Below are 24306 nucleotides of genomic sequence, written 5' to 3' on the forward strand. Positions count from 1 at the left end.
TTTTTTCGATGAAAAATACGTTTTTTCGGAATTCTGAGTACGCCATCAAATCGGGCGTCTAATTTTACATAAAAGTCCCTTTGACACCAAATTTCTATCTCATCACCGTTTGAGGCTGCAAATTATTGAAAAACACCTATTTTTTCGCATGTTCAAAAATGGAATGGGTCGTACCGCCCCTCCGTCACGAGATATCAAAAAACGGACCTCGGATTCGTGATCAGGGACAAAAGTTACCCCTTAGGACAAAGTTTCACGCAAATCGAAGAGGGGTCGGGGCAACTTTTCCCGATTTCGTGTGATTTGGTAGAGAATTACCCCAATGTGATTCATTTTTTTTTCGATTTGCGGAACAAATTACATTAGTCTTTTATAAAAATATTTCTTTTATATATATTTTTATATGACATGACTAAAGCAGCCTAAAAAAATCCTTTTATATGTCTAAAAAACGAAAAACGGCAGCAAATAAAATGATACCAGTCAATGTAAAATTTTAGATAAATTTTGCATTCATTGTTTTATATAAAACATATTTTACTGATTATATTCAAGTTACTACCGCCAACCGAGGGAAAATCGAGACTACAGTCTGAATAGGTACAGGAGATTTCAGAGCAATACATCCAAACATTATGCATTTTTTTTTGCTTAAATAGCTGTCTTTATTCGTTACATTTGTCCTTATTTGCCCCAGATGCCGGTGTTTCATTAATATTAATTTAATATGAGATTTTTGTTTCAAATTTAAAATCGTAAATATATTCAGTTTTTTAAAATAAAAAGTCTTTTATAATAAAAAAAGAGAGAAAATATTTAAAGCCCTAGGCATTTTGCAGACCTGTAAATTAATTTATAATTATTTTCCTTAATAAGCCAAATTAATGCTGATATTTGCGAATCCAAATTTTAATTCATTTTATCGATTACTTAGTATTCAACTGATATATTATTTCCACAACCAAATCTAAATTTCCGGACCAAAATATGATTTTTTTTTAATTCCTGGAATTCCCGGGACAAATTAACGAAAATCCCGGGATTCGGGATTTCCCGGTTTTGGAAAAATCCCGGGATTTTTGTCCCGGGAATTCCCGGGATGGACGCACTTGGGGACTCCCATGAAGAGTATCGGGGCCGGCATTTACAAAGCGGATTCAGTGACAGTTTATTATTTAACTTAATGTTAACATGTTAAGGTTAATGTTTACATTCCATAGGTTGTCTTCCTAAGGTGTCTTGATAAGGTCCAGTTTGTGACGATACACTACCTTCCCTTTAAAAAGCAATCGAATCCAGAAGGGAAAAGATCACCAGTTGTGTTGGTCCGAGCCGGGATTTGAACCCTGATTTACCGCTTACGAGGCGGAAGCGACAAGCTTCAACAAACTAGTTTAAAATAGTAAAAATTATCAACTTTTTTTTTATTGAAAACTGAAAATTTATCGTAATTTGTGATGGATGCGATGAAACTCCTTATGTACGCAAAGTACGCTGTCAATTAAGGCGTAAATTTTTTATATTGTGTCATTCTCTTCCATGGCTATAAATCTTTTTTTATACTAACTATCCATCTGTGGTTGATACCTTCCTCGCCACTTACCAAAAAACAGGTCACAAAAAAGGTCTGAAAATTTGGAAATATATGAAACCTGACATCAAACTTGAACCCCAAACTGGAGAGGCCATGTTGTTTATGGGTGAGCCTTTACCGATTTGGAGCGTTTGTTGCGGTATGTCCACGCATTCTTCCTTCCCAGTTGATATTGTGAAATTTGATTTTCGTTCAACATAATGACAAGAATGAATTTGCGGTGGATGCTTTCTTCGGACTCGCTGCCTTTTTGTTCGATAATATTGGATAAGATAAGAATCAAAGTGTCTGTAAATGCAACAATTGTGATAGAAAAATACAACTACTTCCCCAATTGATGTGTACTGTTAAGATACAGCTGTTCTTAAAGTTTCAAGAAGGACCCCTTTACTGAAACTGTCATTCTGGAACGACGAATTAGCCTACTTTTCTGTACCAAAAATAACAGAATCGAATAGCAACACTTTTCAAAATAAATGCTAAAAAGTTCTACTTTTCAGCAGTGAAATGGGTGCTGAAAAGTTGAACTTTTCAGCACTTGTTTCGAAAATTAACACTTTTTAACATTTTTTAGATTTCAACGATTTTTTGACAAAATACATGAAAAATTGACTTAAAATTTCACTCAATGGGTGTTTTTCGGAATTGCAAAAAAAAATGTATGGAACTCGTTGCAAAACATGATTTTTTCAGCACTCTTCGTATTCATCTAACTCGGTGAACCTCGTTGGATAAATGTACGACTCGTGCTGAAAAAATCCTCTTTTTGCAACTTGTTGCATAAACTACTATTATATCATCGAAAATATAACTTTTTTGTGAATTTTCCAAAATCAACTTTGCTAAAGACACTGAATCGATCATAAAATCCCTTCCCAAAAATCAGATTTTCGAATGTTGTTTTCGAAAATGTCATCACTTCTCAATTGAATCGGTACAGTCTTCAAATGCCGTTTTTTTTTTGTAAAACAAACCTTTAAGATTACTAACAGAACTAAATCCAGTGAAATCCACCTTTTCATTTCCTAATGGGACACAATCCATCTATTCGGAGCAAATTTATGGGTAGAATTCCCGGAGTGACCTCTCGGCGTGTCACTAAACCCGTTCCTGTCGTGTTCCAATTATAACCGTACGACCACCCCCGCCCATTCTCCTTCCCACCTCGCACGAAAAGCCTCGATCCTTTTAATCCTCTCGGTGCTGTGGTTTGGATTACGAGGATCCGCCCTGTGCGGAATTGGGTTTCGGGTGGGGATGTTGTATCATTAAAATCGCATGAATGAAAATCAATTTCCAAAGATAATATTTATTATGTCGACTCTGGTTCCACGAAAACCTCGTGCCGCTTGGCTGTGGGAAGCTGGGTTGCGAATTTGTGGGGGTGGGAAATTAAGAGCTAGGCCCACAGAAAGTGGCAGTGAACAATGAGGAGCGTGAGGCCGGTGGGACAGTGGAAGGAACGAGAGAGAGAGAGAGAGAGAGAGAGAGAGAGAGAGAGAGAGAGAATGCAACAGAAATAACTCATGTTGATTCCGCAAAACATCCCGAGTCAGGGAAAGTACAAGTTTGGCAAATGATCCTTGCTGCCTTTAATAAAACAAAAACTTTTATTCTAGGAACTGATTTTACAAAACGTCGATTTTATTCAAAGTATAAACATCGGCTGTTGCAGTTGGAAAAAAAAAATTTCACCGTTTTATTTTTGTTCCATCCAAAGTTACAAACCTTGCAAAAGCATTCAATCCTCACAACAGGCGATTTCGAGAGATTTCAGACCAGTTCCATCAGGTCGGGTAGTTGTCCCCCGGGCCCATTCCAACACCCCCAAAACCTAGCCTGACAAATAAAGCTCTGGTCCAGACCCAGACTGGCCGCTGGAGTGGGATGTTTGTTTGTTTATTTGCTTTGCTTGCTTGTTTCGCTCCGTTGCTAAACCATGGAAAAGCTCCCCCCCCCTCCCTAGCATCACAGAATGGACAACGGGAGAGAACTATGATCAAGAACCCATAGGTCCTGAAAATCGATGCCACTTAGTCATGCTACTCACATTGAATTTTAAAAATAAAGAATGGAAAGTGGCCCTTAAACTTTCATAAAACAATTACTTTTTTTTTCTTCAGTGCCATTTTGACCATTTTTGTAAAACAAATATCTTAAGGGGTTACATACACGTAAATCGGCATAAATTTCGGAGGTTGGTTTGAGCACACGCTTAAACTTTTTTTCAAAACTGTTTTCAGGGCATTAAAATATACATTTTCATCCACAAACCACAAACCACGTGGACACTTTTTTTTGGAAATCTCAACCCCCCCCCCCCCCCCCTCATGGACAATTTCCATAAAAATAAAACGAAATAAATTTGAACACATATGGTTGTGTCTTCGCCGAGATATAGCTATTTGAAGTTTGCAGTTTAAAAAAACGGGTGCCACGATATCTGAACACTGCTTTAATCAAATCGGCTCAAAATTTTGGTGAAGACTCGTTTAACCAGGCCGATTTTCAAAAAGTTTATTTAAAAAAAAGATAAAAATAGTTTTATGTTTTTCATATAAAAAATCGTTAGTTTTTGATTTTTTGTATTTTTTTAAAAAAGCAAAATTTCAAAATCGGGCTTCTCCATGCACACGGGATATGTCCTGAGAGTCTTCACCCGAAATTTCAGCCAATTTTGTACATCTCATCTCAAGATATTGTGGCACCCGTAAATCAACTCGGTGTTAAGAGAAAAACGCTCACAAAGTTTGACAGTTCGCTTTACGCATGGCAAAACTTTGAGCTTAAATCGTCCTTTACTCAGTTTAATCATGAAATATCATCATGAAACTTTCAGGAGTGTTTGAGATCATCATTTTAGTGGATTCAATAAATTTTCTGTGATATGAAATTTTGTGATTTTCTACATGTTTGTAACCCCTTAAACCAACAAGCCACCACCAAGTTTTATTGAGGTGTTATGGTAGCATCTTGTTTGCTTTCTAGTTTTATTTGGGCATTCATTGCAACCAATAAGCAAGAGCTAATTAGTAGGTTCTAACAAGGTTTTATGCTTCGGACATAAAACCTTCTGATCAGGGCTGTGGAGTCGGAGTCGGAGTCGGTGGAGTCGGGTCTTTTTGGGGACCTGGAGTCGGAGTCGTCAAAACTCGAATAGCTGGAGTCGGAGTCGGAGTCGGCTAAATTTTATGAGCTGGAGTCAGAGCCGGAGTCGAAAATTTCTGATAAACCCGGAGTTGGAGCTGGAGTCGGAGTTATCTTAAATTCAATATTATTTATAAACTTTTTTACTGATCAGTTTTTGTTATAATGCAAATTAATTTACAAAACTTCTATGTACCTATTTTTTTTAAACCGCGTAAAGATTTTTTTCAGTTAATTTTGCCCATCAAATTATCAACTATTAGGAGAACAGCATCGAATTCCTCTAATGTTGCCATATCAGCACAATGATGTTAAATTGCAGCTCATAAAAAGCGTTTTCAACTGAAATCGAGTGATAAATAGCTCAATAGGATGTGAGCAAACAAGTTTCTATCAACAGTTTTGCATAATTAGTGTTTGAATAGTGAAAATCAGCAAATTGGATGGAGTTAGGACCGAGTGCTTACGCTGCCAAACATACGAGAATTTCAATCTATTACTTGGAACTCAACATGCTCATTTTGCATATAAATAAAAAAACAAAGGGTCGTGTTGTAAATATTTGAAACTGACAAAAAATATCAAAAATAAGTTGCAACTAATTTTGAAATCATCATTGAATATATTAAATTTATTGATTTCCTTTATGTTTACTATTTCTCTACAAAAATCTAAAAGAGTGGATCCTTTCAAATATCGTTGAACAAATCTAAAAATATGGTTGTTTTCGGTCATTAAATATTTATTTTTAAATGCCATAAACCGGGGTAACATTGATAGACCTAGATTTTTTTCCAAATATTATTCAATTGGTAAGAATTTTATCATGACTTATATGTTTAAAACATGTACTGGGCTGGATCACAAAATGTCCATGTATGTATTTTTAGATAAATTCAGGAGAGCATTGCAATATAGTTACGTAAACTGTTTATTTTAATACCATGGTGACTTTGATAGTTACTTTGTGTCTTACAAATTACAGCCTAAATGTAAGCAAAATGATTTTATATGTCAAATCGATTATGGAGGCTAGGTCTCCCATTTTTGTATTGAAAAAAATTGGAAAAATTGGTATTGGAGTCAACAATTTGTTAAAAGCTGGAGTCGGAGTCGGAGTCGGCTTAACTCATAAAGCTGGAGCCGGAGTCGGAGTCGGCTTAACTCATAAAGCCGGAGTCGGAGTCGTCTAAAACATGACCCGACTCCGCAGCCCTGCTTCTGGCAATAAAAGCTATTAGAGGAGAAAAGCAACTCGCGACAAAATTTTGAGGCTAGGAATTTTGACAGGTATGATTTTCATAATGTATTCGCCTCCTTTTCTCTCCCAAAGAAAACTGAGGACAAGATATCTGTCAAACTAGGCCAAACTGTTAAAGTCACTCACAAAATGAACTTTGAGTGATTTGAGTTCATTTCTGACGGCACGATTTTCTCCTCTATAAGGTGTTATGAAATTTTAACGCGGCCAATTTGGAATTAAACCTAGTGATGGGTCAATCTTTGATATCAGGGGGTAGCCCCAAAAAAGGCCAGATTTGGACCACCCTAACATACATACATACATAAAACAGATACAACTTTTATTTAGAGTAAAATTATTCATAATTTCAAAACATAAAACCAATTCAAATTTATGCGACATTCATTTATTTATTAACGTCCGTTTTTATCAATTTTGAATTTCCAATTTGTTTACATATTTAAAAAAAGAAGTGTGGGTGATAAGGAGGTAGTTAAAATCATTTCAAATCAATGAAGTAGTGTGCTGAACATTTTTCTATACAGCAATTCCCCACGAAAACAGCATGGAAAAAAACAAAAGTTGCGTCTTTCAATTACAAAAATTTTGGTACCCAGACATGTATAGGTCATCGCTGAAATTTTTAAGTTATCGCAGTTTTAGTGGAAAAAGCTGATTTTTTGCCGATTTTGTCATTTTCTTGTTTTTGCGCGCGGCGCGTCGAAAAACACGGACTTTATTTTCAAAAAATCATATCTCGGAATCCTGTTAATGAACTCCTCCCATTTTTTAGTATGTTATGTAAAAATGTTTGGGGATTCCGATAAAAATATTTTCAGACATAGGCTCTTTGGTCCAGACACCGTCAAAACGGCATTTTAAAGTTTCATTCGACCTTTTCATATGTTAGGCTAGATTTTTGAAACTTCTTATTATTTTTCTTTGAAAGCCCAACTTATCACCTTTCATTTGCGTATAAGACAATTGAAATCGGTTGAAATGGCGAGGAGTTATGTTTTTTTGAAAAAAGTGGTTTTTGCGAAAATCGACGAAAATGGCCATTTTTTAGACCACCCTAAAACGGCGTAGGTCACCCTAATGGCCAAACAAAAAAATACGGGTCTAATTATTTCGTCCAGGGAACCCCCAGAAGAATTTTGAGTCCGATCCGAGCACTTTTGATTTTTTCCATGCTGTTTTCGTGGGGAATTGCTGTATAATTATATTTTTAAGAGGTTACTGAGCTCGATATGCTCTCCATCGGATCCACAATTTCTCATTTGAAATTTGGAATGTATTTTAAGTATTGAAAGTTTTAAAAACCACGAGCAAAGCATCTCGCATCGACCTCACCAATCTGCCTGAAATTTTCAGGGGTTGTTTGTACCTATAAAACTAGCATCTGGCCAAAACATGAGCACTCTAGGTCAACGGGAAGTGGGGCAAATCGGGACACAAAGGTTAAAAGTTCAAAAACGTCAAAAACCTTAAAAAGGCTGTAACTTTGGCAAAATTCAATTTAATTTCAAAATTCAAAATGCATCTGATAGGGCTTAAAAAATACTACAAAATGCCGGGTGAAGCATCCCAATTGGTTAAATCTAAAGGGAGTTATTGGCATTTTAGTGAAAAAATAGCATAATTTTCAAACTCTAATAAAAAAGTGTTCCATCCAGATATCAACTCGGTTCGACCTGCAGCTTGAAGGGGACATTTGGGACTACCATCTGAGACTGAGAACATTTTCTGGTGTTAATTTTATCATATTCATGTTCCAGAGAAAATTTCACAATATAAACATGCATAAAAATGTTCATTTTCATTTATTTAAACCCTTTAAAAAATGATAGTTAATTTTGTGTCCCGATTTTGAATTCTGAAATAAAATTGAATTTTGTCTAAGTTAGTGTCCCGCCCGTGTGGATCAATCGGACCGCGCACTGGTCTCACAATCCAGAGGTCGCCGGTTCGAATCCCGCGGCGGGCGCTCTAAAATTCTTTGTGTACACATGAGTATTCGGCGCCGTCACTCCGTGCCATACTTTCATACAATTAGGAGCCCAGGGCGGCGAAGTCCTTGTAGATAAAAGGAAGACACTAGTGGTTGGTACTAGCAATGGTGGCCGACAGCTATAAAATCAACTTCGTTTTGTCTAAGTTATAGCTTTTTTAGGATTATTGACGTTTTTGAACCTTTAAATTTTGTGTCCCGATTTGCCCCACTTCTCGTTGACCTAGGGTGCTCATATTTTGGCCAGATGCTAGTTTTATATGTACAAACAACCCCTGAAAATTTCAGGCAGATTGGTGAAACGACGTCCCATACAAAGGCGTGGACTCGCTTTTAAGTACCTAAAATATTTATAGTATTCAAAATGTTTAAAGTATTTAAAACATTCAAAGTATTAAAAGTATTCAATTCATTCACAGTATTTCCTCCTGATTTCTAGAACAAAGTACTGAATGTTGTAGGCTTTTCTGAAAGAGCACACGATTTTGAACCAAACTGCATCAATAACTCAAAAGTGAAGAAAATGCATATGGGACATTTATGCGATCATGGGCAGTTAATGTATTTAAAGTATTTAAAGTGGTTAAAGTATTTAAAGTGGTTAAAGTATTTAAAGTATTTAACTTGTGAGGAAAATTGAGCTTAATTTGCTATTCATTTGCATTTAATATTTCTTATTCCTGATTGTTTGTTCTTCTTTTGCTCTCCCTATCATCTGTCTCTTTTTTGTCATTGTGGGGGGATCATCGATCCATCCGTCTTTTTCACACTTACTACCAGTCTTTGTGAGGGGATACTGAGCTCGATTTGCTCTCCATCCGCATTGACCTTTTCTCATCTATGATTTTCCTTTTCATCAGTAGTTAGAATCAAAGCCGGGGATTGGGGAGGGAGCATCAGGGCAGTGGACAGTATGCTGTAATGGCGCAGACTGGATGTGGATAGTGGAAGACCAGAAGTACGTCACAAGGGGAAAATTGTTTAATATTTGTACAATGTCAGTTTCCAGCTGTTTGCCGCGCCCTTTAAGGCCCCCAACAGCCCTGTTTTTAAGCTTTGTCAGACTTTTTTCGGAGTTATTGGAGGTTACTGTCGGAAGGAGATTCCCCTGAGGACACCGTGGGTGATTTTGCTTGTTCGCGTCCAACCATCCCCTTTTGGCCCTTCATACGGCAGAAATTTGAAGATGCTCCCTCTGAGCCACTGTAATTCCAGGCAACCGCTACATAGGTCATCCTTGTGGCCCTGTTGATTATCACATCAAATCAAATCAAATCAGGACCCTTGCTTCTCAGTGACATTTAAAAAACCCCTCACTCTTGATATCTTTGAAATTGATAATTCGATTTTAAAAGTAAATGAAACATTTGTGAAATTTTCTACCCAACCCAATTTCAAAATGTCCAAAATTAATGTTTTTAGTCCATTCAAAAAGTTACTTTGCGATAAAAAAAGTCGTGATTTTTTTCGTGCATTTTTTTTCTAAAAAGTTCTAAACACAACCTAAAACTTTGCCAAAGAATCTAAATCGATCAGGAAATCTTTTCTTTAGATACAGTTTTTCAAATATTCAAATGCTTATTTTGTATGACCTCCCGCATAATTGTATGGTGCCAAATCAAATTCAAAACTTTAAATCTCCTAGTTCAAGACGACTTGACGACTTTCCACAATTTAATGTTTGTTTTCTGCAATAACAGCAAAGTGGTCAACGATAAAGTGACTGTTGGTTCTCCCCTTCCCCCCTTTTCTCTTGCAGGCTACTTTCCACTGCAGTCCGAGTACTGTCTGGTGTGGATCTGTCTGGACGTGCTGTTCTGCACCGCCAGCATCATGCACCTGTGTACCATCTCGGTGGATCGATACCTGTCGCTGCGGTACCCGATGCGATTCGGTCGGAACAAAACCCGGAAGCGGGTCGTGCTCAAAATCAGCTTCGTGTGGCTGCTGTCGATTGCGATGAGCCTGCCGCTCAGTCTGATGTACTCGAAGGTAATTAGTGAAAGTTGTTGTTGTTGATTTTATTTGGGGAACTTTAGCCCTACGGGGTTTTCGCTCCCGTTATTAGTGAAAATTAGCACGGGGCAAGGCCTTTTAAATACTTAATTTCAACCTAAATAGCTCATATTTGGGTTTTCGACTTGTCTTAGGGTCAATTTTATTTATTAAAAACTAAAAACTAAAAACTAAAAACTAAAAACTAAAAACTAAAAACTAAAAACAAAAACTAAAAACTAAAAACTAAAAGGGTAATTCTCCGCCAACTCACACAGCAGTTGCCCCGACCCCTCTTCGATTTGCGTTAAACTTTGTACTAAGGGGTAACTTTTGTCCCTGATCACGAATCCGAGGTCCGTTTTTTGATATCTCGTGACGGAGGGGCGGTACGACCCCTTCCATTTTTGAACATGCAAAAAAAGAGGTGTTTTTCAATAATTTGCAGCCTGAAACGGTGATGAGATAGAAATTTGGTGTCAAAGGGACTTTTATGTAAAATTAGACGCCCGATTTGATGGCGTACTCAGAATTCCGAAAAAACGTATTTTTCATCGAAAAAAACACTAAAAAAGTTTTAAAAATTCTCCCATTTTCCGTTACTCGACTGTAAATTTTTTTTGGAATATGTCATTTTATGGGAAATTTAATGTTCTTTTCGAATCTACATTCACCCAGAAGGGTCATTTTTTCATTTAGAACACAATTTTTCATTTTAAAATTTCGTGTTTTTTTCTTACTTTGCAGGGTTATTTTTTAGAGTGTAACAATGTTCTACAAAGTTGTAGAGCAGATAATTAAAAAAATTTGATGTATAGACATAAGGGGTTTGCTTATAAACATAATTTGTTATCGCGATTTTACGAAAAAAAAGTTTTGAAAAAGTTGGTCGTCATCGATCATGGCCGTTCATGGTCACTCGCGACAGACACGGACGACGAAACAAAGAGAAACGCAAAAAGTTACTTTTTCAAAACTTTTTTTCGTAAAATCGCGATAACACGTGATGTTTATAAGCAAACCCCTTATATCTATATATCAAAATTTTTGTAATTATCTGCTCTACAACTTTGTAGAACATTGTTACACTCTAAAAAATAACCCTGAAAAGTTAGAAAAAACACGAAATTTTAAAATGAAAATTTTTGTTCTAAATGAAAAAATGACCCTTCTGAGTCAATGTAGATTCGAAAAGTACATTAAATTTCCCATAAAATGACATGTTCCAAAATTTTTTACAGTCGAGTAACGGAAAATGGGAGAATTTTTAAAACTTTTTTAGTGTTTTTTTCAATGAAAAATACGTTTTTTCGGAATTCTGAGTACGCCATCAAATCGGGCGTCTAATTTTACATAAAAGTCTCTTTGACACCAAATTTCTATCTCATCACCGTTTCAGGCTGCAAATTATTGAAAAACACCTCTTTTTTCGCATGTTCAAAAATGGAAGGGGTCGTACCGCCCCTCCGTCACGAGATATCAAAAAACGGACCTTGGATTCGTGATCAGGGACAAAAGTTACCCCTTAGGACAAAATTTCACGCAAATCGAAGAGGGGTCGGGGCAACTTTTCCCGATTTCGTGTGAGTTGGTAGAGAATTACCCAAAAACTAAAAACTAAAAACTAAAAACTAAAAACTAAAAACTAAAAACTAAAAACTAAAAACTAAAAACTAAAAACTAAAAACTAAAAACTAAAAACTAAAAACTAAAAACTAAAAACTAAAAACTAAAAACTAAAAACTAAAAACTAAAAACTAAAAACTAAAAACTAAAAACTAAAAACTAAAAACTAAAAACTAAAAACTAAAAACTAAAAACTAAAAACTAAAAACTAAAAACTAAAAACTAAAAACTAAAAACTAAAAACTAAAAACTAAAAACTAAAAACCAAAAACTAAAAACTAAAAACTAAAAACTAAAAACTAAAAACTAAATAATTGAAAACTTTGATGGCCGGCAATTACACACTAAAAATTTTGGAAATTTTGGAAGGTGTAATTTTGGAAGGTTGAATATAACCTCTTTTATGATGTAATTTTACCTCAATTTAGACTGAAAAAGCGACACTACACCAGAATAGTGGTAAAATTACACAGTTTTTTTCTGACATAAAAGATGTACCCCTTCCCAGATGTAATATTATCATGATTTTTTTTCTGTGTAATTCAATCAAGCTCCCAATCAATTAACCACAACTTTTTTCTTTGCTCTTCCGCCTGTGCCTCAGAACCACGCGTCGGTGCTGGTGGAGGGCACGTGCCAAATTCCGGACCCGGTCTACAAGCTGGTCGGTTCGATCGTGTGCTTCTACATCCCGCTGGCCGTGATGCTGATTACGTACACGCTGACCGTCCGGCTGCTGGCCCAGCAAAGTCTGGAGCTGGGCGGCGGCGGCGGCGGAACCGGTGCCGGGTGGTCCAGCGGGTGGCTTGGCCAGGCACCGGCCCTGGACCGGCGCAACACCTGGAAACGAATCATCAAGCTGAGCCTGCCGGCGACGCCCAATCACGCCCACTCGGCCGCGTCCACCGACACCGAACTGTCCACCCTGGACAATCACGACCTCTGGCTGCTCGAGTCCAGGTATTGAACGAATGTTGTTAATCACTGAGTATTAGTGCTAGTCAAAGCGGCCAGGCCTGCTGCGTAAAGTTGTATCGCAGAGACATGATTCTTTTGAAGTTGGTTGACCTCGAGCATGGAGTGTTCATAAAACACAATTCTGAATCGACAGGGGAGGAAGAAGCGAGGAGACACACCACCAGACGCTGCGAGATTTTGGTTTATTCGTTGGGAACACCATGCTACGAGGTTTTGGTGCTCCGGGACCATTTTATTTCCACGAATACCCTGGACACTATTTGCCGTGGTTATAACTCCACAACTCGCTCTCGAGTACCACAGGCTCAATCTACACAAAAATTGCTTTTATAAACGTAGGATGACATGTCTTCAAAGAATCATTGATATTGGAGAGAGTGTCATGGAATCATAGAATTATTCTTCACCAAAATCATTCTCATTCTCATGTATGCAAATGTTAATTTTACTTTTATTGCAACTTCCATGCTCGAATTTCAAAAAATCCAATTCAACTGACTGTTTACCCACACAAAATTGCGCTTTACAGTCCATAATTAGTTTGCACAGCCAGCCTCGATGGTTTGGTGAAGTTTTTCGTTACGGTTACTGAATGATGTTTATTTTTTGAGAGTTTATTTCGTGTTTTTTTTCTACTCCTTCTCTTTCCCACCCAGTATTCCGGAGCCAACGCCCACAACGATGACCGCCCTGCACCAGTTTGGCGAGGAAATGTTGAAACTTTCGCGGGGCCTGGAAACCGTGGCCAAGGCCGGGGAGGCCTCCTCAGTGGCCAACCGTGCCAACAGTCCGGGTTTGACGGCGGCGGCAGACGGGAAAAAACATCCCTGCAGGTATGCAACCGAATGAGTGTGAGATGAAGCAAAGAGCACACAGCAAAAAATGAAAAGGGAAATTCATCGTGCAATTTGCATTCGTTCATGAGATTTTATTTGATTTATAAGCTAAAATGTGTAGACCATCAGCAGGAATGCCACTTGGTTTTTAAAATGTCTGTAAAAATTCTGTGTATGTTTGTGCATTTGTCGAAAATTCAAATATATCAATTTACAGTCATTGAAATCCATCAGAAATTGTGTTTTTAAGCATTTGAAGGTTAACGAAATAAGTTTCAACAACTTTTTTGTTACAACATATTAATTTAATTAAGTTTTTTTTAATCTGTGTACCTCAAAAAACGTCTGGCACAAGCTCAAATGCTGTGAAACACAGACAAAACTGTGCATCTGACATCCTTGGCCATCAGTCAAATCGAATCAAATTATTCGCTCTACAGCATTGCCTTGGCGTTCTCGATTGCGAGATTCCTACTCGAAACTAGGTGTCCGAAGGCTTGATTGTTGAGAAAAATGGTAATTTTTAGCAAAAATTAAACTTTAGGTAGCTACGGTGTTTTTCGATTGTAAATTTGGTTTTACATTAAAACTGAAGTCAAAAAGATATTGACTTAAATTTCTGATATTCTGAATACGGATTTTGAGAAATTGAATTTGCGTAAAAAAATAGTCATTTAAAAAATCAGCCTTTTTCCGTGAACCGATTTTTTCAAATAATCCTCATAAATACCTTCAACTTATTTTCGAATATTTACGTACCGTAAACTGGGGTCAATCGGGACACATGGGGCGAATTGGGACAGCAGTTTTAACCATGTTGGAGCACAATATTTTGATTTTTCTGGTTGGTTTCGATTAGAACAGACTCAGGCCAACAAAATGTGTACATTCATTTCCAAATTTATAAGCTTTATGTGCTCTAAAAACTGCTGTCCCTATTCAGACTGTAGTCCCGATTCACCCCAGATTACGGTACCATTATTGTAAATGGCTTCTTTGGTCATAGACCAAATCAAAAATACTTAAAAATAAAAATGGTCCAAATCAGCCGATTAACTAACAGCTGAATTCCGATAATACATATTTTTTAATAAACGATTTTTTATATCTTTTAGAGCACTAAAGAAGACATCTTCTGAGCCATAGTGCGTAATGGTGCAAAATCTAGTTTAAAAGATATGAGTTTCTAAAAGTCGTGCTTTGTTTGAAAAAAAAAAAAAAAAAAAAAAAACAAAGACATAGACAAAAAATATTCAAATATTTTTTAAGGAACCATCCACACGTGGACACTTTTTTGGAAATCTCAACCTCCGATTTATAGTAGCATTAGTGTTGTGTAGGGTGTGTTTAGTGTAATGATATATAATAAATATAATCAATGAATAAAGTCAATAGCATTATTTTATATGAAAAATAATACGTTATTCATTGAAATAAGGCAGAGCGTATAGCACAGCATTTTTTAATTAGAAGAAATGAAGAAATTGTAAGAAATAATAGTAAGAAAAACTGAGATGAAAGATTTGAAGAGAAGTTTGATAGTTTCAGAAGAAATAACTATAAAGAAGCGAAGAATAAACGGAAATAAGAAACTTGGGAAACAAATGAAACATTTTTTGGAAATCTCTGAAAAGGATATAATCTGGAAGCACTGTAAGGGTTTGTTCACAAATTACTTCCACGAATAAAGGGAGGGAAGGGGGTTTGCAGTTTGTGAAGCCCATGTTAAAGATAGGAAAAGTGCGTGACAGGAAGGAGGGTGGTTCAGAAATCCCGAAAATCTCTGAATGTAATATTTGAATAACCCCTAAGGCAAGTTTTCAAGACGATGAACCGTCAGGCATCGCTGAGAGATTGAGCTTCTTGAGCTCTTCCCTCGCACGATAAACAGTACTGATCGTCGGTTTCCTGCGCTTCTCTGGCAGCAGTTCCTTTCTCCAAACTTCCCCTTAGCAGCATAGGTGGAACAGCTTGGGCTCTGCTTGGGCTCGCCTGTGCACTCTCCAGCCTGAGCAACTCTCTACGAAATCGGCCGATTTCGACCATTTTTATTTTGTGTGTTTTTTGAATTGGCTCAAACTTTGTGGGGGCCTTCCCTATGACCAAATAAGCTATTTTGTGTCATTGGTTCACCCATACAAGTCTCCATACAATTTTGGCTGCTGTCCATACAAAACAATGGTACGTAAATATTAGAGTGTAACAAAAATGACTTTTTGGCGGGCATTCAGGGGTTTATTCCGGTGGGCATACTGAGCCCATCCAAATATGAGCTTGATTGGACGTGGCTGGCGCTCCGCCCTTCATTTTAAATGGGATTTAATAAAACAGATTTTCCAAAAATGTCAATTTTGAGGCATATTACACGAAGCGTTTAAAAACATCACTGGCGTAGCCAGAGCGCATCTTTTTGGTATATATCAGTTTGGAGCACCCTGAAGCTCGGTACAGACCATCAAAGTTTGGCATTTTTTCGAAAAATCGGTCCCAGCAAAATCAAATGGCGTCTCGGGCGTCGCGAGACGCGACGCATATCTTTTTTGCCGGGGCCAGTTTTTTTGAAAAAATGCCAAAATTTGAAGGTCTGTACCGAACTCCAGGGTGCTCCAAACTTCAATGTTATATATACCAAAAGATGCGCAAGGATCTGGCCTACACGCCAGTGATGTTTTTGGTAAACGCTTCAGTGGCCAAAGTGCCTCAAAAATTGACATTTTTGGAAAAATCTGTTTTTACGGGTTAAATCCCATTTAAAATTGAAGGGCGGAGCGCCAGCTCCTGTTACGTCCAATCAAGCTCATATTTGGGATTTGGGCTCAGTATGCCCACCGGAACAAACCCCTGAATGCCCGCCAAAAAGTCATTTTTGTTACATCCTAGTAAATATTCAAACAGCTGAGCAGTTCTCTACGGAATCGGTCTTTTTTCTTTAATTTTAATTTTTGTATTTTTTAATCCGGCTGAAACAGTGTTTCAGCCATTTGCATCATTAGTTTGTCCATATAATTTTCCATTTGGCAGCTGTCCATACAAAAATGATATGAAATTAAAATCTGTATCTTGAAGGAATCGATTTACTTCGGCAAAGTTGTATGGTATGGATTGACTACACTGAAAAAACACGGTAAAATTTGGTGATTTTAATTTAACTTTTGTCACTAAAACTTGATTTGCTTTAATTTTTTATTTTGATATGTTTTGACAACTTTTCAGAAATTTCAGAATGGGCAAAATCTTTGACCGAGTTATGATTTTGAATCAATACAGATTTTTTCAAAATCGAAATATTGTCGCAATTTTCAACTTCATTTTCGATGAAATCAATTTGCAATCAGTGCACTTTGTGTGCACCGTTTTAAGTTATAACCAATTTTGCCTTTTTTGTTTTTCATTTTTTTAGTGTTCATGTTTGCCTATCTTTGAAAAAATATTTTGAAAAGCTGAGAAAATTCTCTATATTTTGCTTTATTGAACTTTGCAGTTGTTAAAAACAGGAAAAATGTTTTCTAAGTCTAACAACCCACCATTTTCTAATGTCGATATCTAGGTCTGGATTTGTTAATGAAACATTCGTGTGATTTTATCTTTTCGAAAAAATATTTAAATTAAAATCAAGACTAACATTTCAAACGGGCCAAACATTCAATATTACGCCCATTTGAAATGTTAGTCTTGATTTTAAATTTTTGAAAATATTTTTTTCGAAAAGATCGGAAAATTTCACGAATGTTTCATGTTTTAACATTGTAAATCGGACCTATAGTTGCTGAGATATCGACATTATAAAATGGTGGGTTATTTGGGTGAGACTTAGAAAACATAAATTTTCCTGTTTTTTAACCTTTGCATGGCAATATCTCAGCAACTATGGGTCGTATCGACAAAGTTCAATAAAGCAAAATATAGAGAATTTTCTCAGCTTTTCAAAACTATTTTTTTCAAAGATGGGCAAACATGGGCACTAATTTAAAAAAATGAAAAACTGCGACTATTTTCAAAAAAGTTACCTAAAAATGGTTATAACTTGAAAACGGTGAACTTTATCAAAAATTCACTAAAGTACTTTTTGATTGCAAATTGATTTTACATCGAAAAATGAAGTTGAAAAATTTTGCGACCAATATTTCGATTTTTGAAAAAATCTGTATTGATTCAAAATCATAACTCGGTCAAAGATTTTTGCCCATTCTGGAAATTTCTGAAAAGTTGGCATTTTATGTCCTCTAAAACATATCAAAAATAAAAAAATTAAAAATAGTGTTTTTTGCAAATCAAGTTTTAGTGACAAAAGTTAAATTAAAAATCACCAAATTTTTTTACCGTGTATCATTTTTTCAGTGTAGTCCATATCCATACCTACAACTTTGCCGAAGACACCAAATCGATCAAAAATTCCTTCAAAAGATACAGATTTTTGAATTTTTACATATCATTTTTGTATGGACAGCTGCCAAATTTGTATGGAAAATTATATGGACAAACTAATGATGCAAAATGGCTTCTTTGGGCATACCGAAGGCACCAAAAAAGTTTCAGCCGGATTAAAAAATACAGAAAAAATCGAATGACCGAAATCTCAGAGAATTGCTCAGCTGTAACTTTTGAGTGAATTTTCTGATCAATTTGGTGTCTTCGGCAAAGTTGTAGGTATTGTTGAGGACTATTGAGAAAAAAAATAGGTATACGGAAAAAATATGCAGATTTTTCAATCAACTTAAAAAAAATCAATTTCCTAAAATACGTATTTTTTGATTTTCGAGATTTTTTTGATATGCTTTAGGGGACAAAAATCAGCAAATTTTGGGCCATAGAGAAATATGGTCAAAAAATCTGCCGCCGAGTTATGATTTTTTGAAAAAAAGTTGATTTTTGGAAAAAAAAAATATTTTTTTTTGCAAAAACAAATTTGACGAATTTTTTTATGTAAAATTGAATTTCCAATCGAAAAGTACTATACAATTTTTTTTATTAAGAGCTCTGTTTTCAAGATATAGCCACCAAAAGTTTGATTTTAGCGAAATATTTGAAGTTTTTCGATTTTTAAAAATAGTGACCATGAGTGACCATTTCTAAAAATATTTTTTTTTTTTAAAGTTCAGAAAATTTGCTATAAAATTGTCTAAGTGACATTGAATATTGGACCTCTGGTTGCTGAGATACAGCGGCTTGAAGAAAAAGAAACACGAAAATTCAAGTTTTCTAAGTCTCACCCAAACAACCCACCATTTTCTAATGTCGATATCTCAGCAACAAATGATCTGATTTTCAATGTTAAAACATGAAACATTCGTGAAATTTTCCGATCTTTTCGAAAAAAATATTTAGAAATTTTTTAAATCAAACTAACATTTTAAAAGGGCCAACATTGAATATTACGACCATTTAAAATGCTAGTCTTGATTTATTTTCTTTCAAATTTTTTTTTCGAAAATATCGGAAAATTTTACAAATGTTTCATGTTTTAACATTGAAAATCGGACCACTAGTTGCTGAGATATCGACATTAGAAAATGGTGGGTTGTTTGGGTGGGACTTAGAAAGTTTCAATTTTTGTGTTTCTTTTTCTTCAAGCCGCTGTATCTCAGCAACCAGACGTCCAATATTCAATGTCTCTTAGACTTAGAATTTTCTGAACTTTTCTAAAAAAAAAAAAATAGAAATGGTCACTCATGGTCACTATTTTAAAAAATCGAAAAACTTTAAATATTTCGCTAAAATCAAACTTTCGGTGGCTATATCTTGAAAACAGAGCCCTTAATCAAAAAATCTGTAAAGTACTTTTCGATTGGAAATTCAATTTTACATTAAAAAAATACGTCAAGTTTGTTTTTGCATGAAATTTCGATTTTTTTTTTCCAAAAATCACTATTTTTTTCAAAAATTCATAACTTGGCGGCAGATTTTTTGACCATGTTTCTCTATGGCTCAAAAGTTGCGGGTTTTGTCCCCTAAAACATATCAGAAAATCTCGAAATTCAAACAATACGTATTTTGGCAAATTGAGTTTTTGTAAAAAAAAGTTGATTGAAAAATCTGCAATTTTTTTTCCGCTGACCCATTTTTTTCTCAATAGTCCTCAACTATGATCAGAAAATTCACTCAAAAGTTACAGCTGTTTGAATATTTAGGTACCATTTTTGTATGGACAGCTGCCAAAATTATATGGAGACTTGTATGGGTGAACCAATGACACAAAATAGCTTAGTTGGTCATAGGGAAGGCCCTCACAAAGTTTGAGCCATATAAAAAAATACAAATAAAACCCATTACCGGTTTTGGTAGAGAATTGCTCCTTGTCTCTCGCTTCTCGAGTCGATCGCGACCAATGAAGTCCGCTCCTTGCATCCGCCAGGCAGTTAACGAAAACACCCTCACTCTCTTCCTCCAACACAACAATTTTCTGATTTTAAAATTTTGAAATTAAGAACATTTTCAACCATCTTTGATATAAAAATTCTAAGTTACTTTAGCGTAGTTAAAGGGTCAAACTCAAGCTCAACAATCAAAAATAAGGCAACGAAAAAAAAAATTGTGTGATTAAATTTTCTGTAATTTTTCCAAGGTCTTCGGATTATCTGTATCTGTATGTATAATCTGTCTGGACTCTACATGTATTCAAAATTTCATCTGTATCAAAATAATTTAAAAATGCTCATTCTTGAGAGAATGAATTGCAGACAAAAATAAAAACTATGGTCGGAAATCCAGTTGACATAAAGCGTTTGTATGGTTCCGTCTAGCCGGGTTTTTTTTTTAAATTTATAAAAACAATGTAACATACTCCATAATATAATATCTAACAGCATACCTGTCTCGTCTGCCGTCACTCTTGTTTACAGCCGTTTCTTGTCAGTAAAACTGTTGACTATTTCCATCCATATAAAGCCATGTTTTCGCCTACGGGAGTCGGAAAAACCCATCACCGGAACTCAAACCCATCCAATCAATCATTCATCTCCGTAAAACTATGCCCCAGCCCCCACGTCCTGCCAGAAGTAGAGACTTACGGGCTATTTCAGTGCTGTGGCAATGATAAATCACGTATGCCAACTATAGGTCTGTCTATCGTCGACTGTCCGCTCTAGTTCCACTCAGCTCAGCAGTCACAAATCGTCGCTTTCGTGCTATCTTGTCGCACGTCGTTCTTTGACGTTCCGAGAAAAACGTGTTTCAATGTTTGACCTTGAATAAACAAAGGCAAGTGCACGCAATGTAAACAATAACAAACACGTTTTGTTTGGTTGACCATTCTGTGCATTGTACCGAAGTTCGGTTGGATTTGGTTGCCTGAATCCCAAGTTATCGTTACAAATGTTTACGGTAGTCGGGCATGTACGTGTGTCAAACGCGTTCTGACCTGAAATCCCTTTGGCCAGTTGTCGCACTTACAGCAATTTTCAGGCTTTTTTCCATTTGAAGAATGACAACAATGCACGGAGTTTTTCTGGTTTTTATTGAATATCTCAGGATTTAAATTGAGTTTTGGGGATCTGTGAAAGTCAAAAGGTGAAGCAATGTGAGCTGCACAAAATAGCGTTCCTAATTAAATTTGGCCCAGAATGCACGTGCGACAAGATAGCACGACAACGACGAAATGCGGTTCTTTTTCTGCTTTATCTTTCGGCAGTGACATTTATGTTCACTGCCTTCCTAACAAACCAACCTTTTTCTTTGCATTGTTTGCCACCGGATTACAACTCAAACATTCTGAGTGTAAGTACTCATTTGAAAAAAATCTAACAAAACTTTTTTTTTTCACTTCAATATTTTAAACTAATTTAGTAGAAGACATAGTTCAGGAGAGATGAAGTAACAAAGAGTGATGCATTGAAACACGTAAATGAGTCATGAGCACTTTTTTCACTTTACTTTTACTTTACTTCCCGAAAATTCTGCCGAATGAAGAGTGATGAAATATGGGTGAAAAAGGACGAGTCCCGTCTAATGAGCAAGCCATAAATTCAAGCAGCGGCGGCAGCAGCTCCACCCTCCACTTGACAGAGGATCCGGCGAAAGTTTTTCGACAAGTAGGTGGAACGGGGGGGGGGGGGGGGGGTTTAAAATATTTGTAAATTTAACGTTTTTTACAGTTTTTGTCAAGTAAAATTTAAAATTTAATAAAAGCCAGAATAAGATTTTTTTAATGAAATAACTACCTAGTACAACTTTTTTATTTGTAATTTTTAAAACGGCCGGCAATGAAATTATGAAAAAGTATAAACTTTATTCAAACTTTATCAGACTTGGAATATATGCTGATACAGCTTACCTCAGTCTCGGGCTTTTGGTGAAGTTAGCCCTCGCGAATAAAATATTTTAAATTTTCGTAAATAGTTATGAAGGAGGGGGCGTTAAAAGCGATTTTTTTGCGTGAGTGTGTTACGGGTCAGCATACATCAAATGAACTCATGCAAAATATGAGCCCTCTACAACAAAGGGGAGTTAGGGGTATAGGGCGTCCAATTTTTCCGGGTTTTGAATTTCCCGGGAAACGGGAAAAATATCCCGGGAATTCCCGGCATGCCGGGAACTTTTGAAATAGTCATAAAATCTATGTTTTCATTATATTTTTTATGTTTCACAAGCCTAAAATCATAGAATTAGCTCAAAACTATTGATTGGTGATAATCTGCACTCCAATCTAAGCATGGATAGCAGTTTTTAGATAGCTGTAAGAAATGATTTTTGATCTTTGTTGTGCTTTGAATTTTAAATGCACCTTTCTTGTAAATGTTTATTTTTTATTATTTTATAAGACATGACAAGAAAAGTTTGAACATTTATTTTGAAGTGTCTAAAAAACAAAAAAAAAAACAAAAAAAATTACACCAGTACATGTAAAACAAATTTTACAAAATATCTTCAAGTCACTACCGTCAACTGGGGAAAATTGGGACTACTACTAGTCTGAATAAGTACAGGACATTGTAGAACAATAAATTTGGAAATTGGTGTACGAATTGTTATGTTCTGTTCCTGTTTTAACCGAAATCAATCAAAAAATCAAAACATTATGCAAAAAAATGCTGTCTTAATTCGATAATTAGTCACATTGGTAATTTCATGAAACAATACTAAATATGATATTATTTTTTATAATTTAAAATGATTAATAAAGGTATATAATTCCCAGTTTATTAAAAAATAATTAAAATTAAAAATAAAATGTTAAAAGAGCTAGGTATTTTGCGGACCTGTCAATTTAAATTCAAACAATTTCCCCTTATGAGCAATTCTCTGAGATTTCGGTCATTCGATTTTTTTTGTATATTTTAATCTGGCTGAAACATTTTTTGGTGCCTTTGGTATGCCCAGAGAAGTCATTTTGCATCATTAGTTTGTCCATCTAATTTTTCTTACAAATTTGGCAGCTGTCGATACAAAAACGATATCTGAAAATTCAAAAATCTGTATCTTTTGAAGGAATTTTTTGAACGATTTGGTTTCTTCGGCAAAGTTGTAGGAATGGATGAGGACTACGCAGAAAAAAATGATACAAGTTAAATTTTTTTTAATGATTTTTTATTTAAATTTTTTCACTTAAATTTGTTTTGCCAAAAAACACTATTTGCAAATTCCATTTTACATCGAAAAATGAAGTTATTTTTTTTTTGCGACTTTCGATTATTTGAAATATAGTAGTAGTTTTGATTCAAAAATTCATAATTCGGTCAAAGATTTTTTGCCCGTTCGGGAAATATCTGAAAAGGTGGCATTTGACGTCCCCTAAAACATATCAGAAAATAAAAAAATTAAAATTGTGTTTTTTTTTTTTTTGGCAAATCAAGTTTCAGTGACAAAATTTGTTTTACCTTGTATCACTTTTTTTCAGTGTAGTCCTCATCCATACCTACAACTTTACAGAAGGCACCAAATCGATCAAAAAATCCTTCAAAAGATACGTCATTTTTGTATGGACAGCTGCCAAATTTGTATGGAAAATTATATGGACAAATTAGTTATGCAAAATGACTTCATTTGGCATACCTAAGGCTACCAACTCTTGCTGTGCAAAAATCCGTACACTTTGCCGATATGACAGCATGGTATAGCAAAAACTGTCAAGGAATTATTTTTATAAATTAAATTAAATTTGAGAATCAAAAATTTAAAACTGTGTCGTTTTTACAGCTAACAAATTTCACAAAATGCTATCAGAGTGCTTATGACTTGCACGTTTAAATACTAAATAAACCGTGATTTGAATCAAAACATTACGTGCTTAATTTTTTTGTTAAACGTTTAAAAGTTTATGAAATGTCAAGTTTGCTTTTACGAATAATATCGTTCTCAGTGTTTTCACGAACACATTTCCAATTTTTTTTTTTATTGAAAAGGTCCTATAACATGTGGAATACAACAGTTTATATGACCTTTAAAAAAACTCTAGATTTGTTAATTCAAATGTTCAAAGGTTTTCACAAGTTTTAGATGGCCTTTGGGTCTTTTAATGGATAAATATATTTAGTAAGGAATTTCTAAAAGAACAATTCGAGATTTTTTTAAGGGTGCACAGCAACGAAGGAAGTTGTTGTCTTCTTATTCCAAAATTGTCAAACTTACGGACCCAATCCTGCATCAACGGAATTGTGAAATTAGTCAAACTTTGTTGTAAAAAACATTGTGGACAGTACTTTAGGGGATGAATAAAAAACTATTTCGATAGTACCCGTAGTTTTGAAGATACAAAAATGTCTGTAACAAAAATCTGGGTGCAAAAGCTCTGGTTGATGTGCACCGTTAAAAGGTCCTATAACATAAGAAAGACAATAGTTTATAGGAACTCTAGACTTAATGATAATCAAGTTTGAATTGAGGAAAACCCGGAAAACTCTCCCTTTTTAAATCAAACTCACAGTAAAATAAAAATGTCTAG

At 35.4% G+C, this 24306-nt stretch overlaps 1 protein-coding gene across 1 annotated transcript in view; it reads left to right on the forward strand.

Annotated features, from left to right (window-relative positions):
• LOC6046000 overlaps window positions 1-24306 on the forward strand; it is a 133062-nt gene that overhangs the window by 104641 nt on the left and 4115 nt on the right. The window contains exons 3-5 of the mRNA XM_038263351.1: window positions 9755-9987; window positions 12221-12576; window positions 13251-13427. Of these exons, the coding sequence (XP_038119279.1) occupies window positions 9755-9987; window positions 12221-12576; window positions 13251-13427 (766 nt within the window). The remainder of the gene's footprint in view (window positions 1-9754; window positions 9988-12220; window positions 12577-13250; window positions 13428-24306) is intronic.

This window comes from Culex quinquefasciatus, chromosome 3 (assembly GCF_015732765.1).
Source record: "Culex quinquefasciatus strain JHB chromosome 3, VPISU_Cqui_1.0_pri_paternal, whole genome shotgun sequence".
NCBI classification, from domain to species: domain Eukaryota; kingdom Metazoa; phylum Arthropoda; class Insecta; order Diptera; family Culicidae; genus Culex; species Culex quinquefasciatus.